At 29.5% G+C, this 25,762-nt stretch overlaps 5 protein-coding genes and 2 long non-coding RNA genes across 9 annotated transcripts; 4 read left to right on the top strand and 3 right to left on the bottom strand.

Moving 5' to 3' along the window:
- The first annotated feature begins 3,787 nt into the window (after window positions 1-3,787).
- On the top strand, window positions 3,788-4,696 carry Chchd2 (Coiled-coil-helix-coiled-coil-helix domain containing 2). The gene is made up of 2 exons (XM_075819614.1): window positions 3,788-3,915; window positions 4,023-4,696. The coding sequence occupies exons 1-2, from the start codon at window positions 3,874-3,876 to the stop codon at window positions 4,539-4,541; spliced, it is 561 nt and encodes a 186-aa protein (XP_075675729.1). The 5' UTR covers window positions 3,788-3,873; the 3' UTR covers window positions 4,542-4,696.
- On the bottom strand, window positions 4,612-5,773 carry LOC113789520 (uncharacterized). Its single transcript, XM_027339068.2, has 2 exons — window positions 5,180-5,773; window positions 4,612-5,120 (listed from the first exon to the last, which is right to left on the bottom strand). Exons 1-2 carry the CDS (start codon window positions 5,477-5,479, stop codon window positions 4,686-4,688), a joined length of 735 nt encoding a protein of 244 aa, XP_027194869.1. The 5' UTR covers window positions 5,480-5,773; the 3' UTR covers window positions 4,612-4,685.
- Window positions 5,774-5,977: 204 nt separating this feature from the next.
- On the top strand, window positions 5,978-7,659 carry LOC113789519 (thiamine pyrophosphokinase 1). Of its 2 annotated transcripts, XM_075819532.1 has the most exons (4): window positions 5,978-6,234; window positions 6,290-6,831; window positions 6,918-7,179; window positions 7,432-7,659. In XM_075819532.1, exons 1-3 carry the CDS (start codon window positions 6,159-6,161, stop codon window positions 7,146-7,148), a joined length of 849 nt encoding a protein of 282 aa, XP_075675647.1. In that variant the 5' UTR covers window positions 5,978-6,158; the 3' UTR covers window positions 7,149-7,179; window positions 7,432-7,659. The 2 variants fall into 2 exon arrangements, with proteins under 2 accessions (XP_075675647.1, XP_027194868.2); XM_027339067.2 differs by having other exon boundaries at window positions 5,980-6,234; window positions 6,918-7,659.
- A 955-nt stretch (window positions 7,660-8,614) lies between these two features.
- Window positions 8,615-22,910, top strand: LOC142644841 (uncharacterized). Of its 2 annotated transcripts, none has more exons than XM_075819411.1 (2): window positions 8,615-9,254; window positions 19,465-22,910. In XM_075819411.1, the coding sequence occupies exons 1-2, from the start codon at window positions 9,131-9,133 to the stop codon at window positions 22,908-22,910; spliced, it is 3,570 nt and encodes a 1,189-aa protein (XP_075675526.1). In that variant the 5' UTR covers window positions 8,615-9,130. The 2 variants fall into 2 exon arrangements, with proteins under 2 accessions (XP_075675526.1, XP_075675559.1); XM_075819444.1 differs by having other exon boundaries at window positions 8,616-9,254; window positions 19,468-22,910.
- LOC142645139 (uncharacterized) lies at window positions 14,719-15,338 on the bottom strand. Its single transcript, XR_012846331.1, has 2 exons — window positions 15,197-15,338; window positions 14,719-15,138 (listed from the first exon to the last, which is right to left on the bottom strand). It is a non-coding gene; the product is annotated as an uncharacterized LOC142645139 (long non-coding RNA).
- On the top strand, window positions 17,845-18,478 carry LOC142646178 (uncharacterized). The gene is made up of 2 exons (XR_012847155.1): window positions 17,845-18,001; window positions 18,060-18,478. It is a non-coding gene; the product is annotated as an uncharacterized LOC142646178 (long non-coding RNA).
- Window positions 22,911-22,984: 74 nt separating the features above from the next.
- Window positions 22,985-25,615, bottom strand: Hsc70-5 (Heat shock protein 70 cognate 5). The gene is made up of 3 exons (XM_075822386.1): window positions 25,394-25,615; window positions 23,436-25,310; window positions 22,985-23,361 (listed from the first exon to the last, which is right to left on the bottom strand). The coding sequence occupies exons 1-3, from the start codon at window positions 25,490-25,492 to the stop codon at window positions 23,251-23,253; spliced, it is 2,085 nt and encodes a 694-aa protein (XP_075678501.1). The 5' UTR covers window positions 25,493-25,615; the 3' UTR covers window positions 22,985-23,250.
- Between the last annotated feature and the right edge of the window lie 147 nt (window positions 25,616-25,762).

Consider the following 25,762-nt stretch of genomic DNA (forward strand, 5'->3'; position numbering starts at 1 on the left):
GTTCTAATTTTGTTTTTTCAATAATTCAAAATTGTTGTATAAACCCCAGCTTGAATGAATGGCTTTTCAATAACTGTAAACTTCGGTAATGGATGGATGGATGGTGAAAAACCGAACATAACCGGCATCCTGATCTGAATCTGGATGTATGTGTGCTCGATTTGATCGGTTTTTTTTCTGTATCATCATCAAAACGGTCAATTTCCTGGATTTCAATCGGTTTATTTCAAAAAACTAATTAATTGTTTATGATTTGCACATCCCAATCCATCATGATTGATTGATTGATAACAATAGATACCATTATGATCATCATCATCATCATTAATTTAATATTCATGAAGACGATGAATGACTGTAGTAATATTTAAATTTATCTAAATTCAATTTGGATTTTTGGATTTTTCTGTTTTTCCCCCTTAAATTTTTCTTTTCACACAAAAAATTTAATCGATCTCTTGTGATCAACGATAACCATCACATCATCGTTTCAAAGTCGAAATAAAACTACTGTTCCCACACGATGAACAAACACATATGACACACACACACACACACAGACAAAAGATCTTGAAGAAAATCTGTTTCGATTCGTTTTTGGTTTTTTTTGGTTTGATGCGTCGTACCGGGTACACAGTTGATGATGCCAACACTCATATACTCGTGCATCCCGTACACCCGATCAGACAATATAGAAAAAGAGGTCATGAATGAGGTCAAAGTTGAATCAATAACCAACATGTGTTATGTAATAAGATTTTTTTTTTTGTTCCTGTTCCATAATACGTTCGGTTCGGATGATGATGAGTTATGTATGCACACATCACACACACACACACACCTAAATCTACCCCATTTGCATTTGGATCGTCAAACATCAAAAGGTAACAAAAAAGTAACCAAATGTTCTTCATACTTTCTTTTCTTTTCTTTTCTCCCTTTTTTTTCTACGAAAAATTCAAAGATTTTTTTATAAATCAAAAAAATTTTAATGTTCATTTCGTTTGTTATAAGCATCCATCCATTTCCTGACATTTTTCGTTGGTAATCAATGGGAAAATTTTCTTCTTTTTTCTTTTTTTTCACTTTCATTTCATGATCGGATTGTTGTAATTTTTTTTATTTCATTTCATTTTTGGAGAAAACAAAGAAAAGATGCTAAGGTAAAGTTTGAATTTTGTTTGCTAAAGAAAATCAAGAAAAAAAGTGATGTATGGCTTGTTTGCATTTTTGGAAGGAAAAAAACGGGAAGGGAAAGTTTTTTTTTGAAAATTTGTTTTTCTTTGAATGAAATTTCGACAAAAAAAGTTAGCTATTCGGATTTAACAGGGTAGGATATATCCAAATTCAGTAGAATTTTAGTTTTTCGTTTGTTTGTTTGTTTGATTTTCGTTTTGTCATGATGAAAAAATCGTAAATCTCGACATTACTGGATTGTTGCATCATTTTAAATTATAATCCGTAAACAAAACTGTAATCAAGATCGATAGATAGCGCTCGATATGCATCGAATGATTAAAAATTGTTCGAATGAGAAATTGGTGAAATTGGCAATTTTCAAACAAAAAAATTTCATCGAAAAAAAACTTGAAAGTTTTTTTGCTCGAAAAATTAAAATTCGATTAAATGCACTCAGAAAAATTGTACGTCTGTCCGATGTACAGTATAAGTTAGGGAAAAAGTAAACATCGGCCAAAAAAGGCGGAGCCTAAATAAGAAAAAATTTCCCCTAACTTTCTATGCACAGTAACCTATTATTTGAACGGCATAATTTGAATGAATTTGAATTTCGCTCCAATTTTCAACTTGGTTTTCAACTTGTTCCCGGCAACTTTTTCTATGAGTATTTTTTTGTTGTTAGCAAATTTCTTTTAAAATATCAATTCAAAAATTCACCAGTAATTCATCAGTAATTGAAATAAAAGAAAAATAAATTGTTTTATTAAAACAAAAAATAAGAAATTGGTTTAAGCAAAAACAATAAATAAATAAATTTGAATTCAATTCTTTTCGTTTTTTTCCAGTTCGCAAAAGCGTTAAGTCCATTGTGAATTTCATTATGTTATGATAGTAAGGTCTTAATCTAAATGAGTAATTCAAAATTATTGAATTTGGTCCATTTAAATATTTCCATAAACGTTTCCACAATTTCACTTGAAGTTCTGTTGGTGAACCCATATATCTTGTTAACAATGACACACGACTTTGAATTCAATAACAATATCCTTAGAATAATGATCGATTATGACTTGAAAAATTCAGAAATTCCAAATACATTCTGTGGTTCACCAATCGAAAAAGACGCCACTTAAATTTGATTCTTGATTCGGTGACAATTTTAGGTTTTGTTTGAAAAATTTGAAACAAACTGTTTCATGAACAGGCATTCATTTAGGAACATTTAGCACAATGATGTTCAATGTTTTTTTTCATTACATTACATTCAGAATGTTTCAATCATTGAGTATCTCGGTTGTCTTTAAGATATCCGGATCAAAATTCGTTCCATTTTTGCAACAATAAATCAACTTTGAATCACCAAATTCGTTAATTATTTCCATTAAAAACTTAGTCGAATAGCCGAACTTCGTTGTGAAATGACGACGAAAAAATTAATGTGACGAAAGACACAAATGCACGTGGCGGTTGACTTAGTTCCATACAGTCGTTTCTCTTGGAACACGGTTAATTCGTTCCACTGTTGTACAAATACCGTGTTATGCGAAGAACGACTGTAATCTTCCGAAAAGAAAATCGAACATTGCAAAAAAACGAAACATTAACTTCGAGTTCGAAAATGTTTCGATATTGCCGAAAAATTTCAATCTCGAATCGAGAATCCGAAATAAACATCTTTTTTTACTTTATCATTACGAATTAAACAAGAATGTTTATCATTACATAAGGACAAAATTTGAATCAAAGTTTCGCCATATAACGGTCACAAGTCGAGCAAATTGATGAGCAAATCAACTTCTGAATTGGTTTCGAAATTTTCCAAGATGCATTTGTCCAGGAAAGTTCAATTTTCCTAAGTCTTAATTTTTCTTACCGATTCTTTTTGTAATTTTGATTTTAGATTGTATTATCTTATTTTCTTGAATCTGTCATTATGACACAAGTGCCATTGGCGAAATGTCTCCAGTACTATTATTATTATCTACCCAGATTCGCCCATGTAAGACGAAGAAGAACTTGTGAAATGAGAGAATGTGGAACCTCGAACATCTATTGGATGATCTATTGTAAATATATGATTTTACGGACTGAATTAAATATCGTGAATTTTAAATTAACAAGAATCAGAATTAAATACATTGAGTGCAACAATCAAACATTAGCTATGAAAGATCTACATACGAATATATGGAAAAATCTACCTAAAATCTTTTTTTTAATCAAAATTGATAAATTCAAAATACTTGATTGTTTGCACTTAATCCATAACGAAAAATTTATTTTTTTATAACAATAAATAAACATCTTTTTTCTTATTCTCATTAGTTTGTTATTATTTTTATTGAATATGGTTTATGGTTATGGAAAGAAAATATTCAAGAAATTTACAATTTCAAGAATAAAGAAAGTTTACGGGAATAAATGCGAACATGCGCTCAAAAAGTAAACGTCGGCCAAAAAAGGCGGAGCTTAATTTTTGCCCCAAAAAAGGGGGTCGATTTTTCTGAGTGTGTGATTAAATGATTATACAGGTTTTCTAAATTCATAAATGCCATAAATTGTGGAAAAAATTCTAGAATTTTCAAGAAAAGTAGAAATTTTCCGAAAAACACTTCAGTGTAAATACGGTGCTCATCTTTTGTATTGAGGCTGCGTGATTCGAATCTCATTTAACAAAAAAAAAAAAAAAAATTCATGACCTATCTGTTTGTCGTTTTGTACATCATTTTATCACGAGTATTTTTTCTTTAGCAAGCGTTATTTGTTAATTGCGTATTTTTTCTTCTAAAATTTTAAAATTTTTCTTTCTTTTTCCTTCAAACTTATTGAAATTTAATTGCAAGAATACAAAAATGGGTCGACGTGGACGTTCATCACCATCATCATCACCAATGCGTTCATCGTTTGGTCCGGCTCGGCCAAGTCAACCAAGAATGGCTGCATCAAGACCGACGCCACCACCACCATCGCATGCTCCTTCGCAATCTGTTCCTATGCGGCAACAACCTGCCGCTGTCGCACCTGCTCCTGCACCATCACAAGGTCCTGGACTTCTTGGACAAATGGCTGCAACTGCTGGTGGTGTAGCTATTGGATCGGCTGTTGGTCATACTATTGGTCATGCAATTACTGGATCGATGGGAAGCGGTCAAAGTGTTGAACAACCTGCAGCAGCAGCAGCCCAAACAGCACCAGCTCCAGCTCAATATGGATCTACTGAACAACAACAACAACAACCACCATGTCAATATGAAATGAAACAATTTATGGATTGTGCCCAAAATTATGATCTAACACTTTGTGAAGGTTTCAATGAAGCATTGAAACAATGCCGTTTGCAATATCCATCAGCACGTATATGATAATTATTATAATGATGCTAGGATTACTAGCTTAGATTACAAATACACCAAAATTATAAAATGTGTCAAATTATAATCAAAAAAAGAGAAATTTATTTAGTTTTATATTCATAATAATAATAATAATAAATTTATAAAAACGTTTTAAAATTTTTTTTCATTAATAAATTGAGCAACTTTAGATTCGACAAGAAATTTACTCATTGATGATGATGATGATTTGGTAAATTCATTCAATTTTGAACAATCATTTTCGATTAGTAAATCACAGACAATAATTTTTTTATCTTCCAACAATAAATCATCATTCGATTTCATCATTTTCAATAAGAATTTTTTCGATGCGGTTGTTTTTTTAAACATAAAATTAGCATAACTTGTCCATTCACATTGTAATGGTTTTTTCGATTCTTCTTTCAAATCATTATCATCATCATTAAATGGTTTTATATTATCAAGTGAACAAGGAAAACAAAGGCCACGTGATTCATTAAAAGTATCAATTTCTAATGTTGAAGTAGAAACGAATTTCGGTTTCCAAGCAATAAATTCGATTGAACCAAAATCAATAAGCCAAACCTGTTTCGATGAAATGGATTACGCAATGAATGAAAAGAAATAAACATCGATGTATTTACCTTGGCACAAATTGGTTTATGATTACGATCGATTTTCATTGAAATCAATCGAGCCCTACACCATTCATTATGAATTTCTGAATAAACCAAAGCAGTAATAGAAGTGCTAGAATTTCGGCAACGAAATAAATCAGGCATTGAATGTGGTTCCGAATCAATATGTTGTCCAATTAATTGTTTTAATTGTTCATAACGTTCAATATCTTGTTCAATACGACAATAAAAAAGTGTTGGATTATCAACGTGTGTTACAATAACCGATTCATAATCGGACATATTGTTTTGTTGTTGTTTAGACATTTTCAGGGACAAGGAAGAAAAATACAAGAATCAAGTTTACAATATTAAAAATTTTATTTTTTACAAATAATAATTTGTTTAAATTAAAGTCTGTGTTTGTTTTTGCGTGTGTGTGTGTGTCTGTTTCAAAATAATATTGGAATATTAATGAAAGAAAATGTGTTCAATGCATTTTTGTTTTTTTTCAAGTGGAAGTTGAATTATTTGTTGTTGGCAAAAAAAAAATTTCTTTTTAAATCATAACAAACAGACAGAAAAAAAATGATGCAAATCAACAGCAACGAAAGAATTAAAAGAAAAAAGTGAACGCGTTGGCCTGTTAAAACGTGGTGCATTCGATTAAATGCATTCGATTCGATTGTATCGATTGTATCGAATTTTTTTGTCATTTTAAAAACATTATTGCGCCATCTATTGTTTTGTTTTGATTTTAGAATTGGATACAATTTTTTTCTGTTTTTTGAATAGATTTTCCATATGGATGCCGGTCATATTTTGATATAATTAAAAAAGTTTTATCTTTGATGATCATGATACTAAATATGGCTGACAAAATAAACAACAACTATAAAAATGTACACATTTAATTAGATATAATAGTATAAATACCAGATGATTGTAGCAATTATTTTGCAATATCATCAACAAAGTTTTTGGAGTGTTTGCACAATTTAAAAAAATGGCTACAATTGATCAAGAAATCCTGGATTTTGATTGGGAAAATTGTATCGAAATAATCAAATCTCATGGAAAAGGTAAATTCTGTACAATTATGTTGATTTTTCAATATTTTTTTTTTTTAATTCGTAGGAAAAAATTTTGCCGTAATGTTATTGAATCATTGTTTTGATACAATATTATCGAAATTTGCATCAATGGAACAATTTTTCGAAACTGAAAAGTTTCAAAATTTTCAACAAATCTGGAACAATTGTTTTGTTCGTATGACAGTGGATGGCGGTACTAATAGCTTATATAATATGCAGCAATCTAATGGTAACCTATTCGATCCAACATTTATAACCGGTGATTTTGATTCTATTCAATCGAAAGTAATGGATCACTTTAAACAATGTGATGGAAAAATAAAAATTTTACATACACCCGATCAAAATCATACTGATTTTGAAAAAGCATTGTTTATTTTGGATGAACAGGTTTTGAATTCAGTAAATATTGCTGCTACAAATACTGCATTGGATTGTATTTTAGTATTTTTTTCAAATTCTGGTCGAATCGATCAATATCTATCGATTTTATCTACTGTTCATAATTTTACTAATAACAGAGAAAAATTTCCGCCCATAATTTTAGTCGATATGGTTGATTCGATTAGTTTCGTACTCAAAAAGGTTTGTTCAATAATAATAATAATAATAGTATATATTTGGAAATGTGAAATTTGCGACAAATTTTTTCTTTTTTGAAATTTTTTAAGGGTTCACATCGAATACCAAAAATTTCCGATTCAAAATGGTGTTCATTGATACCTTTATGCGGGCCAGTTAAAATTAAAACAATTGGTTTACATTGGAATTTGGATAAAAATTCTATGCTTGAATTTGGAAAATTTATCAGTTCATCAAATGAATTTGATCAAAATAACAATACAGTTATGGTTGATGTTGATGAAAAGCCTGTTCTATTCTCTACAGAATTTCATCTGTAATAAAACAACAGCAACAACAACGAAAAAAAAAGTAGCAAAAGTTTCTCTCGTTTCTGTGCAATTATTACTTTTTCCATAATAATAATAATAATGGTAGCATCCTTTTAGTTGATATAGAAAAAAAACGAAACTAAAGAAATAAAATTGCCTTATGTTAAATTATCATTAATCTTAATTAACTCGAATGAAGAAAGCCCTTCGACACATAACACACACACACACACTCTCTCTGTTTCCCTGATGACATTAATTGACCATTTTTTTTGTTTGTTAAATTATTTAGAGCAACCAAACCAAACCAAACAAAAGATCATTCAACGACAAGATTCAGATATTCTTTCTGTTCAACGGGCAGAAAGCCAAATGCGAACATCGTTGGTCAACAATAATTCCATTAATTATTTTTTTTTTTACCCAAACACGCCAATTATCTCTATCATAATTACAAGATGTCAAGCAATATTTTTGAATTAAATTTATTAAATTTCAACAAGTTTAGAGGTTATCGTTACTTAAATTTTTGTTTCAAATTAATCATTTTTTCTTCCTTTTCCATTATTAACATATTTTTTGTTATCGTTTTTACTGATGATGTGTGTGATTGATATAAATTATAAATTTTTATAGATGAAAATAAAAAAACAAACGTTACGATATAATCAAAATGCTCATCATATATGATTATGGTCAAAGAATATTATCTTGTAACATTATTATTATTATTGTAATAAATGAAATTTTGGTAAAAAAATAAAAATCACATCAAACAACAATAACAACCTAAACCTCAACGATGATGAAAGTTTCTGTCATTGTTGCTGTTGTTATTATTAGTTTTATTATTTATAAATAAAAAATAATAACATTTCGCTGTTAATAAGCTCATCATCATCATTTGGGCTGTCATATATTTTTCATTGAATGAATTGGTTTTTTGTGGGGATGGATTTTCGATGCTTTGTTTTTTGTTTTTTTTTGTCACATTGATCTAATCATCCTCATAGCAAAAAGCTAATTAAAAATTGATTCATAAAGAAACCCCTAGATATTATTTTCGGGGTAATGAAAGCTTGGTAATAATTGGTTGAAAGACGATGATGAAGATTGAGATTGAGATGAAATATATATCATCGATCCAATAGATTGTTCCATTACGCCAAAATGAATGAAAGAAAGATACACATGAATTGTTCTACTGAATTTTGGCTACACACAGAGACAGCCTTTTGACAATCTTCTGTTGTTGTTATTGTTATTGTTATGAAGAAGAAGAGAGAAAAAAAATTCGCATGTGTCAAGAATATGATTCTGTTACCGCTGCTACGGCCACTACTGCTACAACAACAACAAACGATTACAGCCGCGTGATTATTCTTGTATAGAATTCTGTCTGTCTGTGCGTTCAGAATTCATGGAAATTTTGTTTGATTCGAAAATTTTCTTTTTTTTCATTTCAGTATTGAATTTAGACTTGTAAAGATCATCATCATTTTATGTGATGAAAACGATAAAAAACATTTGTTGTCAGTGATTTTTGCTGTTCTTTTTGAACGATGTGGCTATTTTTTTTTTAAATTTCAAAATTCAAAATTCAATTTTTTTTTCTTTTGTTATCAACAATGACCCCAACCAAAAAAAAAAATCCATCACAAATTAATCACGAATTGTATCCATTTGTAATGAATATTAAAATAATGACGACAACCAAACAACAACAACAGGGGAAAAAAATGATTCCGGATATTTTTTGCATTTCGATCCATCAAAATTATTCATTCTGATACAATGATTCTGCTACAATGATCATCTCTGTTACAACATGGAAAATATACATCTTTTTTTTCATACATAAATAATAATGTATTCATCATTTTGAATTTTTTTTTCACTCGGTGTACATCGATCATGTTGGAAAATATTTCCCATTGAATTAAAAAACGAAAACGAAAACAGCGAAAAATTTTCTATAGTTTTATTCTGCCATGTCATTTTGTATTATAATTTCATTTACAACCATGGTAGCTGTGATGATGATGGCTACGATACTACTATTGTTCAATTTTCATTCAAATATTATCATCGTTGCTGATGCAAATCCATTGAAAGGTAATTTTTTTTTTGCAATTCCTAGTTTCGAATTCAATTTCCAAAATGATGTTTCAAACATATAATTTTTGTTTCAAAATAATGAAAAACAATGAAAAAAAAAGTTCAGCAATGAAGAAGCTATGAATAAAATTTGTAATAAATCATTCGATGAATTTGAAAAAAGTGAATAACTAAAAAACTCTGTGTTTATTCTCAACGGTAACTGATGTCTCAAAACAAACCTAACGAAATGGCAAAGGATAATGACATTCTAGCGAAGAAAGAAATTTCTGAATTCATTTGATTATTTAGAAGAAAAAACCTGAAACAATCTCAAGAGTATCCCACACACACACAATTAACCAAAAAATGTAGCGGAAAATTACTTGACATTTTTTTTGTTTTGTTTTTTTGTTTTTAAATTTATAAAAGATGCTAATGCGTATGCTTATTTCAAACATTGTTGTTGTTTTTTGACTTTTGAATACATTCCATTAAACCCTTGCTGAACACATTTTTTTGGTTGATTTTCTTTCCACTCACTCATTATGATCATCAATTCTACAGATGTTGTTTCATTTGGTTGTTGTTTACTTACCAAATAATTCATCAACAACAACAACAACAACAACAAAGAAAATATCATTTATAATTGAATCGAAAACCAAGTAAATAAGTTTTCTATTGCTGATAAATGAAAAGAAAACAAAAAAATGCTTTTTTCCATTTTAAGATGTTTGATTCCAAAAATAAAGACTGTCCACATATCATTTCAACATTTGTCAATGTTTATCTGGAAGAAAGCAAAAGTAAATGTCTGTCTTTGTTTAGCTTTATTACGATGAATTTCTTTTTTTGGTTTTTTTGTTGTTGTTGTTTTTGTTTGCTTTCATTTAATGAAATGTATACATATATGTTTGTGTGTGTGTGATCAGCATACGAATAGCTTTATTGATTTTTGTTTTTCTCTCTCCAAAAAAAAAAACAAAATTATATTTTTTTTGGTGAAAAATGAATCTAAAAATCAAACCCGAAAATCATTTTTGTTTATTTCAAAATGATTTTTTTTCTCTCATTCATTTATTATTATGATTTGGCCACTTGTACATTGAGTTCAATGAGAGAAAAAAGACATTAGCCTAAAATAGAAAAGATATTGATTTTTGATTTTTGATTTTTTTGATTTTTGTTCTGAAAGAATTCATAATTTTTATATCAAAAGTCATTATTATTATTGCAAATTTGCTTCATTTTTGTAATAAAATTAACAATTGATTTCCGTTTCCTAACCCTTTTTTTCTCCATCAATATTTGTTCTTGAATCATGTTATTCAGCATAATAATAATTTAAATCTGTTGTCAGTGTGTGTGTGTGTTTGTAACGTGTGTAAAAAATATTACAATTGAATTGATTTTGATCCACTGAATAGCGAAACAAAACGAAACAAAAACGAAACGATCATTAAATATACATCCATATCCATATCCATATTCATTTCATTCCAAACAATTTGATCGACATAAACACAAACAAACCCGAACCCGAAAACAGTGGAAAAGGAAAAAACCACAATGAACAAAGAAAAAAAAATGCAAATATTATATCTGCGAATGCAAATCATTGCATCAAACACACACACACCGCAAACAAACAAACATAGAACAATCATCTATTTTTTCCCTAAAAATATGTGTGTGTGTGTGTGTCTGTATATGACGGTTGTCATTCATTGTCACCAGGAAAATTTTCGTTTTTTTTCCTCCTTCCTCCTCTTTAATGATGAATATTCAAACACACACACAGGATACACATATATGAAAATAATTGATGCGTTCCAACCAAAGCCAAATGGGTAAATTTTTTTTTCATACGGATAATGAACCTGATTGAATAACTGAATGAAATGGAAAAGAGATAAAGAAAATGATAGAAAATGACCCAAAACATAAATGATATGTACCCGACAAAAAAAAGAAGCTTATCGAAAATCATTTTGCCTATTCTGTTGTTGTTGTTGATGGAGCCAGAAATCTATGGAGAAAATATGAATCGAAATTATCCTATCAAACAAAGTCTAGATGTGTGACACCAAATGATGATGATAATGATTTTTATGCAAAACCAAAGAAAATTGATTCAATTTGTTCATCTTTCATTTGCACAATTTCATTTTCATTTTCATTTCAATGAAAATTTATCATCATTATCATCAAATATTCAAGCGGTTAGAAGAAGAAGAAAAAGGCAATGTTTGCAAACACACACTATGTATACATTGAAAGAAAATTGAAACAAACATAGCAGAAGAAATTGTCTTTGGGGTCTTTCTTTCTTTCGTTTTCATTGGACTCGTCTCAATCAAATTGAATCAGAAAAATTTGGAAAAAAAAGTTCACAAAAAAAAAAATCCAAATTCAAATCCAAATCGAAATCAGGAAAACAGAAAAATAAATACGACCTCCAGAAATGTGTGCATTGAATAAACCATCATGCATGACGATGATGATGATTGAAATTTACTTTACTTTTTTCAATCTATCTCTCTCTGTGTTTGTGTGATGATAATAATAACAATGAAATTGAATCGAGAATTCAAACCACACCACACCGACACACTGAATAAGAATTTCAACAAAGTTGACAAATCAATCATCGATCGGCAAAAAAATGTTTCAAATATTGAATAGAAAATGATTTACAATTTCTCAACTTATTTCTGATCTTTTTTTTTTTGGTTTTTTCGGTGTAAAAACCGCAAATAAAAAAAACTATTGAGTGAAATGAAATGAAAAAAAAATCAATTCATTCATTCATTCATATGGTTCGATCAATTGAAAATTATAATAATTTTTGCTTTGCTTTTTTGATTGAATCGGAAAATAATAAAAGGAAAAAACAATAATCACTGAATGCGAATGCGATGATAATCGATGAAAGAATTGACTTCCATTCTGTCATTTGCAAAACAATTGTCATCACATTCAAAACAAAAACAAATTTCCCTTCCCTTGAATTATGAATCGATCCAAATCATCAATGATAGAAACTAACAAAAAAACATTCCTATAACGAACGAATTAAATTACGATTTTGGGTATAAAAAAAATAAAGTTATTTTCAGTTATGTATGCGTATGTTTGTAGCATCTTTTCTATCTGTTTGTCTGCATGAAACTAAAAGTTTTTGCATTGGATTCCATACAGTTAGATTTGTTGATCAGTGATGAACTTTTTTTCCTGTTGTTTTTTTGGTGAAAAACAAAAAAAAACATAGTAAATTGAAAAAAAAGTATATAAAGTATGCTGATGATGATGATGATGATAATAAACAAATAATAATTGAGTTATCATTTAGGCAAAATCAATTTGAAAAAAAAACTTTTTCGTTGTTTTCAATTCAATTCAGAGAAAAAAAAGTGATAAACTTTGATGCAAAATTTGGGAAATGGAAAAATTATAAACAACAAATCCTATATATGCAAGCACGTAGTGCTACAATCGAATAGCGAGTGAGGCTTACCAAATGACAATGCCAAATCTATTGTTGGAATGTATGATGATGATCCATACTTTGAAACTTTTTCAAGTTGTTGTTGTTGTTGTTGATCCATTCATTTATTTATTTTTATGAAGAAAAAAAATGGAATATTGAAATTCAACTCATGAAATTATATATCCAGTTATTCAATGTGAAAAATTCTTCAAGATTTACTTTTTTTCTGTTTATTTATTTCTATCGATAAACAGGGTCCTTTCAACGTTTCCTGTTGACATTTTTCTGTTCTTATTGTGACACATTATTTGCATTTTTATGATTTTCTGCTTGAAATAAATAAGATTTTAGTATGATGAATTTGGCTTCTTCTGAAATTTTCCGGTCCATTATATTCTCCATTAAACAAGCACATTATCGAACAACACTGGATCGACTTGTGAAAAGAAAAGGCCAATTCATTCAACGATAAATTGAGAGAGAAAAATAATTAATTATGATGAAAAAAATGTAGCGAAATTAATTCGGATACAATCAAATGATTGTTTCATTCGAGTAATTTGATATTGACTGGAAAGAAAAAAAGATTGAAAAGATGCTTATAAGAATCGAATGAATTTGTCGTTGTTTCAATTGATTATTATGATCCGTATCAGCAGTATTATCATCATCATGCAAAGCTAGCGAAGCAAAATAGAGATAGCAAAATTCTACTAGCCCAACTTTAATCGATTTTAGCAATGTGTGCATGTGAGGAAAATTGAATTTTCATCATATTTGGACTGCTGCCGCCACCAACAACATAATCGGATCGATCGATAATCCTGATCCTGGTTAAACGATTTTATTCATACACATCCCAAAGCATGCAGCAGTCATATCAGGCATTAACGTCCTATTAAACAGAAAAAAAAGTTTGAATTGTAATAACTAATTTCTCTTCTGGTTTCTTTTTTCAGTCTGATGGAACCTATCTACTAAAAAACTGAAAAAATGCAACAACAATGTTCAGGGATCAGCTTTTCCCCCCATTTGTTATGGATCGTTTTGACAAAAAATGTAAAACAATTTTTCAGAAACAAGAGAAAAAATTTCCGCACAGTTGCTCAAGAATGTGAATTATTATTGGCAGAAAAAAACGAAAACAAAATTCATCCGATAGTGAAAAATATTTATGGAAAAAAAGTTTCACAGTGAAAAAATATTCATTCCAAATGCAATATGATGATGATGACAAAGCAAAATTCAGTGTTTTTTTATCTGCAAATCTTTTTTTTTAATTATTAAATGTAACTTTTGCAATGGAGATAGCAAAAGTTTTTTTGTTTTTACATTTTTAGCATCATCATTAGAACATGGACAAAAAAAATCAATTCTGAAATGATGTTTTCAATGTATTTTACACTGCTGAAACCAACTAATGAATGTGTTTCGGGTGCGAAAAATACGATGATGATATTCAATCTCTGCATTGTGATATTGATTTTCGTAGTTTCTTTTTCAAAATTTTATTATTATTATTTTTCCAGCAACAAAAAAAAAACAATAAGAAAAATTTTCAATTGATTTTCAAAATGAAAAACAAAATCTATTCTTCTTTTCTTGATTTGGCATCCAATTTTTCTTCATTATTATTTTTGATTCCTTATCGGATGACTTTCGACAAATTGTTTTTCCAGTTTTTCAGTTTTTGTTTACAGTTTCCCGTACAATGACCGTTTCATTGATTAAACTTCTAAATTTTTTGTGCTGTTGAAGGTTTTCCCTCTGTGTATATGAGTGTTTCCAATTTTTCCATACACTCAGAAAAATCGACCCCCTTTTTTGGGGCAAAAATTAAGCTCCGCCTTTTTTGGCCGACGTTTACTTTTTTGAGCGCATGTTCGCATTTATTCCCGTAAACTTTCTTTATTCTTGAAATTGTAAATTTCTTGAATATTTTCTTTCCATAACCATAAACCATATTCAATAAAAATAATAACAAACTAATGAGAATAAGAAAAAAGATGTTTATTTATTGTTATAAAAAAATAAATTTTTCGTTATGGATTAAGTGCAAACAATCAAGTATTTTGAATTTATCAATTTTGATTAAAAAAAGATTTTAGGTAGATTTTTCCATATATTCGTATGTAGATCTTTCATAGCTAATGTTTGATTGTTGCACTCAATGTATTTAATTCTGATTCTTGTTAATTTAAAATTCACGATATTTAATTCAGTCCGTAAAATCATATATTTACAATAGATCATCCAATAGATGTTCGAGGTTCCACATTCTCTCATTTCACAAGTTCTTCTTCGTCTTACATGGGCGAATCTGGGTAGATAATAATAATAGTACTGGAGACATTTCGCCAATGGCACTTGTGTCATAATGACAGATTCAAGAAAATAAGATAATACAATCTAAAATCAAAATTACAAAAGAATCGGTAAGAAAAATTAAGACTTAGGAAAATTGAACTTTCCTGGACAAATGCATCTTGGAAAATTTCGAAACCAATTCAGAAGTTGATTTGCTCATCAATTTGCTCGACTTGTGACCGTTATATGGCGAAACTTTGATTCAAATTTTGTCCTTATGTAATGATAAACATTCTTGTTTAATTCGTAATGATAAAGTAAAAAAGATGTTTATTTCGGATTCTCGATTCGAGATTGAAATTTTTCGGCAATATCGAAACATTTTCGAACTCGAAGTTAATGTTTCGTTTTTTTGCAATGTTCGATTTTCTTTTCGGAAGATTACAGTCGTTCTTCGCATAACACGGTATTTGTACAACAGTGGAACGAATTAACCGTGTTCCAAGAGAAACGACTGTATGGAACTAAGTCAACCGCCACGTGCATTTGTGTCTTTCGTCACATTAATTTTTTCGTCGTCATTTCACAACGAAGTTCGGCTATTCGACTAAGTTTTTAATGGAAATAATTAACGAATTTGGTGATTCAAAGTTGATTTATTGTTGCAAAAATGGAACGAATTTTGATCCGGATATCTTAAAGACAACCGAGATACTCAATGATTGAAACATTCTGAATGTAATGTAATGAAAAAAACATTGAACATCATTGTGCTAAATGTTCCTAAATGAATGCCTGTTCATGAAACAGTTTGTTTCAAATTTTTCAAACAAAACCTAAAATTGTCACCGAATCAAGAATCAAATTTAAGTGGCGTCTTTTTCGATTGGTGAACCACAGAATGTATTTGGAATTTCTGAATTTTTCAAGTCATAATCGATCATTATTCTAAGGATATTGTTATTGAATTCAAAGTCGTGTGTCATTGTTAACAAGATATATGGGTTCACCAACAGAACTTCAAGTGAAATTGTGGAAACGTTTATGGAAATATTTAAATGGACCAAATTCAATAATTTTGAATTACTCATTTAGATTAAGACCTTACTATCATAACATAATGAAATTCACAATGGACTTAACGCTTTTGCGAACTGGAAAAAACGAAAGAATTGAATTCAAATTTATTTATTTATTGTTTTTGCTTAAACCAATTTCTTATTTTTTGTTTTAATAAAACAATTTATTTTTCTTTTATTTCAATTACTGATGAATTACTGGTGAATTTTTGAATTGATATTTTAAAGAAATTTGCTAACAACAAAAAATACTCATAGAAAAGTTGCCGGGAACAAGTTGAAAACCAAGTTGAAAATTGGGCGAAATTCAAATTCATTCAAATTATGCCGTTCAAATAATAGGTTACTGTGCATAGAAAGTTAGGGGAAATTTTTTCTTATTTAGGCTCCGCCTTTTTTGGCCGATGTTTACTTTTTTCCCTAACTTATACTGTACATCGGACAGACGTACAATTTTTCTGAGTGTACACTCAGAAAAATTGTACGTCTGTCCGATGTACAGTATAAGTTAGGCAAAAAGTATACAAAAGACTCGAAATGGGCGGAGCTTAAATAAGAAATTTTTTCCCTAACTTTCCATGTACAGTAACCTATTATTTGAACGGCATAATTTGAATGAATTTAAATTTCGCCCAATTTTCAATTTGGTTTTCAACTTGTTCCCGGCAACTTTTTCTTATGAGTATTTTTTTGTTGTTAGCAAATTTCTTTAAAATATCAATTCAAAAATTCATCAGTAATTCATCAGTAATTGAAATAAAAGAAAAATAAATTGTTTTATTAAAACAAAAAATAAGAAATTGGTTTATGCAAAAAATAAATAAATAAATTTGAATTCAATTTTTTTGTTTTTTCCAATTTATCAAAGGGTTGAGTGCATTTCAAGGAAACTGCCAAGTCTTTAAAACGACGTGAATTTCAATCTTTCGGTCTTTATCTCAATGAGAAAAAAGTAATTCAAAATTATTGAATTTGGTCCATTTAAATATCTCCATAAACGTTTCCACAATTTCATTTGAAGTTCTGTTGGTGAACCCACATATCTTGTTAACAATGACACACAACTTTGAATTCAATAACAATATCCATAGAATAATGATCGATTATGACTTAGAAAATTCAGAAATTTCAAATACATTCTGTGGTTCACCAATCGAAAAAGACGCCACTTATATTTGATTCTTGATTCAGTCACAATTCTAGGTTTTGTTTGAAAAATTTGAAACAAACTGTTTCATGAACAGACATTCATTCAGGAAGATTTAGCACAATGATGTTCAATATTTTTCATTTCATTACATTCAGAAAGTTCCAATCGTTGGGTATCTCGGTTGTCTTTAAGATATCCGGATCAAAATTCGTACCATTTTGCAATAATAAATCAACTTTGAACCACCAAATTCGTTGATTTTTTCCATTAAAAACTTAGTCGAATAGTCGAACCTCGATCAAAGTTGTGAAATGACGACGAAAAAATTAATGTGACGAAAAACACAAATGCACGTGGCGGTTGATTCAGTTCCCATACAGTCGTTCCTCGTGGAACACGGTTAATTCGTTCCACTGTTGTACGAATACCGTATTATGCGAAGAACGACTGTAATTTTTCGAAAAAAGAAAATCGAACATTGCAAAAAAACGAAACATTAACTTCGAGTTCGAAAATGTTTCGATATTGCCGAAAAATTTCAATCTCGAATCGAGAATCAGAAATAAACATCTTTTTTACTTTATCATTATGGATTAAACATGAAAGTTTATCATTACATAAGGACAAAATTTGAATCAAAGTTTCGCCATATAACGGTCATAAGTCGAGCAAATTGATGAGCAAATCAACTTCTGAATTGGTTTCGAAATTTTCCAAGATGCATTTGTCCAGGAAAGTTCAATTTTTCTAAGTCTCAATTTTTCTTACCGATTCTTTTGTAATTTTGATTTTAGATTGTATTTTCTTGAATCTGTCATTATGATACAAATGCCATTGGCGAAATGTCTTCAGTACTATTATTATTATCTACCCAGATTGGCCCATGCATGACGAAGAAGAACTTGTGAAATGAGAGAAAGTGGAACCTCAAACATCTATTGGATGATCTATTGTAAATATATGATTGTACGGACTGAATTAAAAATCGTGAATTTCAAAATAACAAGAATCAGAATCAAATACATTGGGTGCAATAACACAATGCAAACATTAGCTATGCAAGATCTACATACGAATATATGGAGAAATCTACCCCAAAATCTTTTTTTAATCAAAATTGATTAATTCAAAATGCTTGATTGTTTGTACTTAATCCATAACGAAAAATTTATTTTTTTATAACAATAAATAAACATCTTTTTTCTTATTCTCATTAGTTTGTTATTAATTTTATTGAATGTGGTTTATGGTTATGGAAAGAAAATATTCCCGAAATATACAATTTCAAGAATAAAGAAAGTTTACGGGAATATATGTGAACATGCGCTCAAAGAAGTTAACAACGACCAAAAAAGGCGGAGCTTAATTTTTGCCCCAAAAAAGGGGATCGATTTTTCTGAGTGTAGAATTTTTTTTCTCCCAATTCATAGATGTCATTCAATCATAATCAGAATGAAAAAAAAGGAAATCGAGGCGTATCTTGAGAATGGAAAAAATGAAAAGTTTTTTGCAACAGAAAATGATCAACAATAATAATGCAATATGTGAAAAAGTTTTTAACCATTGACGAAACAATGACAAAAACAAACACGAAATGTTATTTTTCCAAAACAAACAAACAAAAAGCATGAAGCTTTATTCGATGGAAAAATTTTCTTTTTCCACGATTCTTGTTTAGTTAACGATATTCGAACACGAATTTTTTTTTTTTGCAATGAAAAATCTATAAAAATTCAAAGTTTTCAATGAAAAATAATGATCATCATTGATATTTGTTTTCTGTTTTATTTTTCGGGTGAAAATTGTTGGTTTTCATTTCATTTTATTCGGTAAACATTCTCCAGCACAGACAAACAAACATCACTAATATCACTGATATATTTGGTGTGTTTGGATCAGACATGCAGCTGTTCAGATCATTGGCTTTTATTATTGTCATCATCATTTCAGATATAGATAGAGTTTTCAACAAAATGAGAAACATTCAATATCATATGCCGCATAGGATAGATCGGATGTCATTTATTTTTTTTTGGACTAAATTTTCAAACAATAATTATCGATTGTATCGATTGTAGATGATCATTTCTTTTTGAAAATTCAATTTTATTTATTCTTTTTTTGTTTTTCTTTCTATTTTGCCCCTTATTCCTTTTGTCCGAATTTATTTGCATTGGTGTGTGCAATATTCATTCATAGCAGAAAATTCAAGAGCAATTCATCATCCAAATCATTCATCAAAAATAACGAGCTTAAACTGGTCATTACCATTGATATCAATGTTAAATGGTCATTTTCAAACAGCATCAACTATTTTTCCTTGTTTAGATACATTTGATGTTCGATTATTTTGGAAAGTTCATCATTCTTCTTTTATTGAACATCATCATCATCATCATCATCGATACACTCAATCATTCGATCCAATAGTAAAATTATCAACAACAAATAATAATGACAACTTGAATATACGCCATCTGATACGACTATATTGGACTGATAAAGATGTAGTGGATAAAGTTTTGCTGTCAGCTGCCGTTAAGCATCAACAACTGAAACAACAACAACTGCATAGACAATCCAAGTGGCCATCATTGTCACATTTTCTAAAGAAAAAAAGGAAAATAATAAAAAACAATAATAAAAAAATCCATTATTGGACCAATGTAACTAATCCATATCGTCATAATAATCAAAGACAACAGGGTAATCATCATTATCAATTTTTTTATTATTCAACAAGACCATCAACATTGATTGAAATGAAAAAATTTCATTATGTACGAGAATATTCTTTGGATATGATTAGGATGGATAATAATAATCACGATGATAATCATACTGGTGCCATTCATAATCATCATAATGACGATGGCCAAACTGCAAATTCTGCTACCATTGGTGGTGGTGGTGGTGGTCAAATAAAAATCGATTGCAATACATTTCAACCAAATGAAGATATCTATTATTGTTTAGTTTATTTAATCCTTTATAAAAATGCAGTTTTATATGAAAATATACCACATTGTATACCAACTATAGATAAACAACAACAACAACAACAACAACAACAACCAAATGGAAATTTTGTTCACTTGGATAGTTTTACAAAATCATCATCAGTATTTCGAGATATCGTTGGTCAACATCGTGCTGTGTCATCATCATCATCGTATCCAAGTGAGATTAAATTCAATTATAACAGTAACAACAACAACGATGAATCAGTGATGAACAGCAGCAGCAGAAGCAATGCACAAATAAAATTAAAAACATTCAATGAAAATTACAATTCTTCTTCTTATAATAACGAATACGAATCATTCATACAGAAGAATGTTGATGATGATGAAAATGAAAATTATTCTCAACGAATGTCAACATCAATCAACCACAATGCATTTTCGGATGTTAAAATACTAGTAAATAATTCATCATTAAACAACCGGAATCCATCCAACATACGATTTGTGCAGCAGCAGCCAAAGCAAAATACTGTTCAACAACGCAAATCACTTAATCAAATAGATACGATCATAGTAAGAACACATGCGTGTAGTTGTAAACTTAATTCAAACAAAATTTTCAATGATGATCGTGATCATGTGAATCAAGTCAATCAAAAAAAGTTTGAAACAAATATTGAAACATTGAATATTGGTGATAATGAAGAAACAATCATTATAAATTTAATAATAAAAACATGTTCAAAACATGCAGATGATGAAGAATTTTTTTCTGAATCTAAATCAGCCTTACTATTAGATGATGATTATTTATTCAATCATATGAATGTTGGTGATGTTAATTCTGATGTTGTCGATGATGATGATGAGGAAAAAAATTTGAAAAAACTTAATTCAAACAAAATGAAAATGAAAAAGAAACGTAAAAAGAATAAACGGATCGATCAAGCAAATAATAATGAAGAGGAATCTGACAATGAAAAGAAACAAAAACAAATCCCAATGCACAATAAGTTGGATGCGAATAATAATAACAGAAGTTTGAATGAATTTGACAGCTACAATCGAATGGATGATTATTATTATCATCCTACTACAGCAGCTGTATGTATTATTTCAATTGACAAGCCAGAAAAATATCTATTTAAATTGTTAAATATTGAACCAAGTATGGATTGGTTGGTAGAAAATCCACGATTAGCTACATATTTTACCGAAACAATATTCAATGATAATAATGACAATAATAATAGTAGCAATTTAGATGTATCATCGATCGATTATTCACATTTTTTAGTGGTCAGAAATGGTCGATTATCAATCGATCCACAAATCAATATTATTGAAAATCATTCACAAATACATTATCTACAATCAAATTATTTACGTTTAGAAGCATTATCATCAATGAATTTAACAATAAAATTTCAAAAACGTTCTTATTATCGACGTAAACAGCGTGATAACCATTACAATAACCATGACAATAACCACGATGATGATTATTATAATGATAATGATGATGGCGGTAGTGGTAGACACAGTGATAAACATTTTTCAAATAATGATAATTCATTTGATCATTCATTATTCTCGAAAATATTTCATCGATTCTATTCATGGATCAAACAAACTGTTTCGCTAATAGCAATAAAAACATTTCGTTTGTCAACGAATAACGAACAAACGATCGCACCACCACCACCAAATTATTCAAAAACCATAACAAATGCATATAAAGCTTCGAATATAGAAAATATTATTATTGAACAACAACAACAAAACAATGAATTATCAATGATAAATATGCCTACATTTCATATTGTTTCAATCATATTATCAATATTTATTGTATTGACATTTTTGATTTATGTGATAATTGCATTCTACAGCAACGACAATAATGGCAACCATAACATGAATAATGATTGTTCACACGAAATAATAACAACGGGAACAACCTTTGCTCATAATCGAACAGGATTCAAACAACAACAATCATTTTCCAACAATAATAATGATACGGACAAAACAAAAACCATATGTAACCAACAACGAAAAAACAATCGAAATAATGCCAATAATAATAATAATGATAATAATGTTATTGGAATCGATTCAATTATTACCAACAGCAACGATGAAATGAATAAATCTATCGATTCATTTTCATCGATCCAAGAATATCATATACGACAAACAATATGTGACAATAGACAAGAATCTTCTTCTTCTAATCGCCAACTTGATTATTATGATATATATGAACCATTGACGATGAAAATTATTGATGCTACTAAATCCATCACGAACACTTTTGAAAAATCAAACAATCATATTCCATTTGTCAATGAACGACAAATTGTAAATTCAGATGATCAGGATGATGGATCGACTATTCAACATTCATCATTATTGCAAAAACAACCAAGATCTCCATCAAAATTGCCATTATTAACAACATCGAATACATTAACATTCGGTAACCACAATAATCATTCATCATCATTTGTTCATAGCCAAAATTTACCAATCAATCAGCTAATCATTATCGAACAGGAAACCAAACAACAACAACAAACACTGCCATCTATCAAGCACAATAATCATCATCATCATCATTTTATCAAGCCTGTTTTATTGAAAACATTTATGAGCGATCAAAATCATTACGAATGATTTTTTTTTTTTTTTTTGATAAAATTTTTTTACTTTTTTAAAAATAAAAATAAAAAGACAAATTCTTTTGGAAATGAAAACTTAATTTTTTTATTTATTTAATAATTGAATGAGAGGAGAAAGAAAAATTTGAAATAAATGAAAAAAGAAAAACCGGAACAAAATTATGAGACATATTATATTATCCTAATAACAAATACAAAAAAAAAGAAAAAATTCTACGACTTGATCTGGATGAAAAGAAAAAGAAGAAAAAAAATCTACACATGTTATATATGGAGAAGTGATTATTTTGTTTGTAAAAAAATTGATTATTTCAATTATATAGTGGCATCTTTTTTTAGTTCTTTTTTTCTTTTTTTGTATCATCTTTTGTATCATCTTCTTTTGTCGTCGAATCCGATGATGATGATGATTGCGATTGCGATGATGATTCACGATCAGCAGCCATCTGTTTTGGTTAATCAAAAAAGAAAATTAATATTTGTCGAGAAAAAATTTAAACACAAAAAAAAATCAACTCACCTTTTTATAAGCCATTTCGAATAATTTCAATGATGATTGTTGTAAATCATTACAGGTTTCTTTAATTTTTTCCGGTGTTTCATTATCTTTATTGGCCAATACTTCACGAGTTTTGGCAATTTTTTCTTTCAATTTTTCATATTCTTCTGTTGGTAATTGATCTTTAAATTCTTCCATTTTACTTTCGGTATCATGAATAATGCCTTCAGCCTGGTTAACTGTTTCGACAATTTCACGTTTTTTACGATCTTCTTCGGCAAATTTTTCTGCAGCTTTGATCATATTTTCAATATCATCTTTGGACAAACCACCACTAGATTGAATAACAATTTGATGTTCTTTTCCGGTTCCTTTATCACGTGCCGATACATTTACAATACCATTAGCATCAATATCAAAAGTAACTTCGATTTGAGGTACACCTCTAGGTGCTGGTGGAATGCCTACAAGTGAAAATTGTCCCAATAATTTATTATTGGAAGCCATTTCACGTTCACCTTGATAAACTTTAATTTCAACTTGTGTTTGTCCATCGGCAGCCGTAGAAAACACTTGAGATTTTTTCGTCGGAATTGTTGTGTTTCGATTGATAAGTTTAGTCATTACGCCACCCAATGTTTCGATACCCAAAGATAACGGTGTAACATCTAACAAAAGAATTTCTGTAACATTACCCGAAAGAACACCACCTTGTACTGCTGCACCAACTGCTACAGCTTCATCAGGATTAACCGATTTACTCGGAGCACGACCAAAAGTTTCTTGTACTAATTCCTGTACTTTAGGCATACGAGACATACCACCAACAAGAATAACTTCTTTAATATCGGATTTACTAACTTCAGCATCAGCGATAGCTTTTTTGCATGGTTCGATTGTACGTTTAATAAGATCGGCTACAAGTGATTCAAATTTAGATCGAGTCAATTTCAAACTCATATGCTTTGGACCAGAAGCATCCATTGTCAAATATGGAAGATTGATATCAGTCTGCAATGATGATGACAATTCAATTTTAGCTTTTTCAGCAGCTTCTTTAAGACGTTGCATGGCCATTATATCTTTGGTAACATCTATTCCTTGATCTTTTTTGAATTCCATAGCCAAATAATTGACCAAAGCATTATCAAAATCTTCACCACCAAGGAATGTATCACCATTAGTTGATTTGACTTCGAAAACACCTTTTTGTATTTCAAGAATAGAAATATCGAATGTACCGCCACCTAAATCATATACGGCCACAAGTTTATCTTCACTTTTATCCATTCCATAAGCAATAGCAGCAGCCGTAGGTTCATTAATTACACGTAAAACATTTAAACCGGCAATTTGACCAGCATCTTTAGTAGCTTGACGTTGTGAATCATTAAAATAAGCAGGTACAGTAATCACAGCATTCTTGACAGGTTGATTAAGATAACCTTCAGCAGTTTCTTTCATTTTCATCAAAATAAAGGCACCGACTTGTGATGGTGAATACATTTTACCATGTGCTTCAACCCAAGCATCACCATTAGATGCTTTTACAATTTTATACGAAACAATTTTCATATCTTTTTGTACTTCAGCATCATCGAAACGTCTACCGATCAAACGTTTTGTTGCATAAAATGTATTGGCCGCATTAGTGACAGCTTGTCGTTTGGCAGGCATACCAACTAATCTTTCACCATCTTTTGTAAAAGCAACAACCGATGGTGTTGTTCTTGAACCTTCAGCATTTTCAATAACCTTGGGCGTTTTACCTTCCATAACGGCAACACAGGAATTTGTTGTTCCTAAATCGATACCAATTACATAACCTTTAACTTGTTCAGATTTCCATCTTTTATTGATTAACGATGTGTTTTGACATTTTTGTAAAATAGATGACTGAAACAAAAATCAAAAGATTATTGTTTATGTTCTACAAAAAGCAAAAATTCAAAAAAACTGCGAATGAAATTGCAACTTACATTATTATGTTCAATAACATGTGTTCGAACCGGCAATTTAAACATGGACGAACTTATGTTTCGTGATAATAATCTTGATGCTTGAAGAATGGTAGACATTTTTTTTATTGAATTGAAATATAAATTAAATATTCGAAATGAAAATGATTTTTAAAAAATGATTTGAAACCGTTATTGATAGGCCAACCGCACCGAAGAAAATATGGTGTGCTATTGATGAAAATGTGTGTGAGAAAGTGAGAGAAAACACACACACATGCAATGCTGCGCAATTCAACATGCATGCATTTTTTAACATGAAGAATTTTCGAGTTCGAATGAGCTATTCATATAGCCTGTTTTCATTCAATTCGTCCTAAATGAAAGGAA

Source organism: Dermatophagoides pteronyssinus, unplaced genomic scaffold (genome assembly GCF_027571235.1).
Source record: "Dermatophagoides pteronyssinus isolate colony J.1.1.1.1 unplaced genomic scaffold, Derpt_VIB-CSIC_2022.12 sq0001, whole genome shotgun sequence".
NCBI lineage: Eukaryota > Metazoa > Arthropoda > Arachnida > Sarcoptiformes > Pyroglyphidae > Dermatophagoides > Dermatophagoides pteronyssinus.

Coding starts and splice junctions, on each gene's coding strand:
- Hsc70-5 (XM_075822386.1), bottom strand. CDS start 25,492: ATGTCTACCATTCTTCAAGCATCAAGATTATTATCACGAAACATAAGT. Junction 25,311..25,393: donor ATGTTATTGAACATAATAAT/GTAAGTTGCAAT, acceptor TTTTTGTTTCAG/TCATCTATTTTACAAAAATG. Junction 23,362..23,435: donor TCGAAATGGCTTATAAAAAG/GTGAGTTGATTT, acceptor TAACCAAAACAG/ATGGCTGCTGATCGTGAATC.
- Chchd2 (XM_075819614.1), top strand. CDS start 3,874: ATGACCTATCTGTTTGTCGTTTTGTACATCATTTTATCACGA. Junction 3,916..4,022: donor TGTACATCATTTTATCACGA/GTATTTTTTCTT, acceptor TTTAATTGCAAG/AATACAAAAATGGGTCGACG.
- LOC113789520 (XM_027339068.2), bottom strand. CDS start 5,479: ATGTCTAAACAACAACAAAACAATATGTCCGATTATGAATCGGTTATT. Junction 5,121..5,179: donor ATAAACCAATTTGTGCCAAG/GTAAATACATCG, acceptor TCATCGAAACAG/GTTTGGCTTATTGATTTTGG.
- LOC113789519 (XM_075819532.1), top strand. CDS start 6,159: ATGGCTACAATTGATCAAGAAATCCTGGATTTTGATTGGGAAAATTGT. Junction 6,235..6,289: donor AATCAAATCTCATGGAAAAG/GTAAATTCTGTA, acceptor TTTAATTCGTAG/GAAAAAATTTTGCCGTAATG. Junction 6,832..6,917: donor TTAGTTTCGTACTCAAAAAG/GTTTGTTCAATA, acceptor AAATTTTTTAAG/GGTTCACATCGAATACCAAA.
- LOC142644841 (XM_075819411.1), top strand. CDS start 9,131: ATGTCATTTTGTATTATAATTTCATTTACAACCATGGTAGCTGTGATG. Junction 9,255..19,464: donor TGATGCAAATCCATTGAAAG/GTAATTTTTTTT, acceptor ATTCATTCATAG/CAGAAAATTCAAGAGCAATT.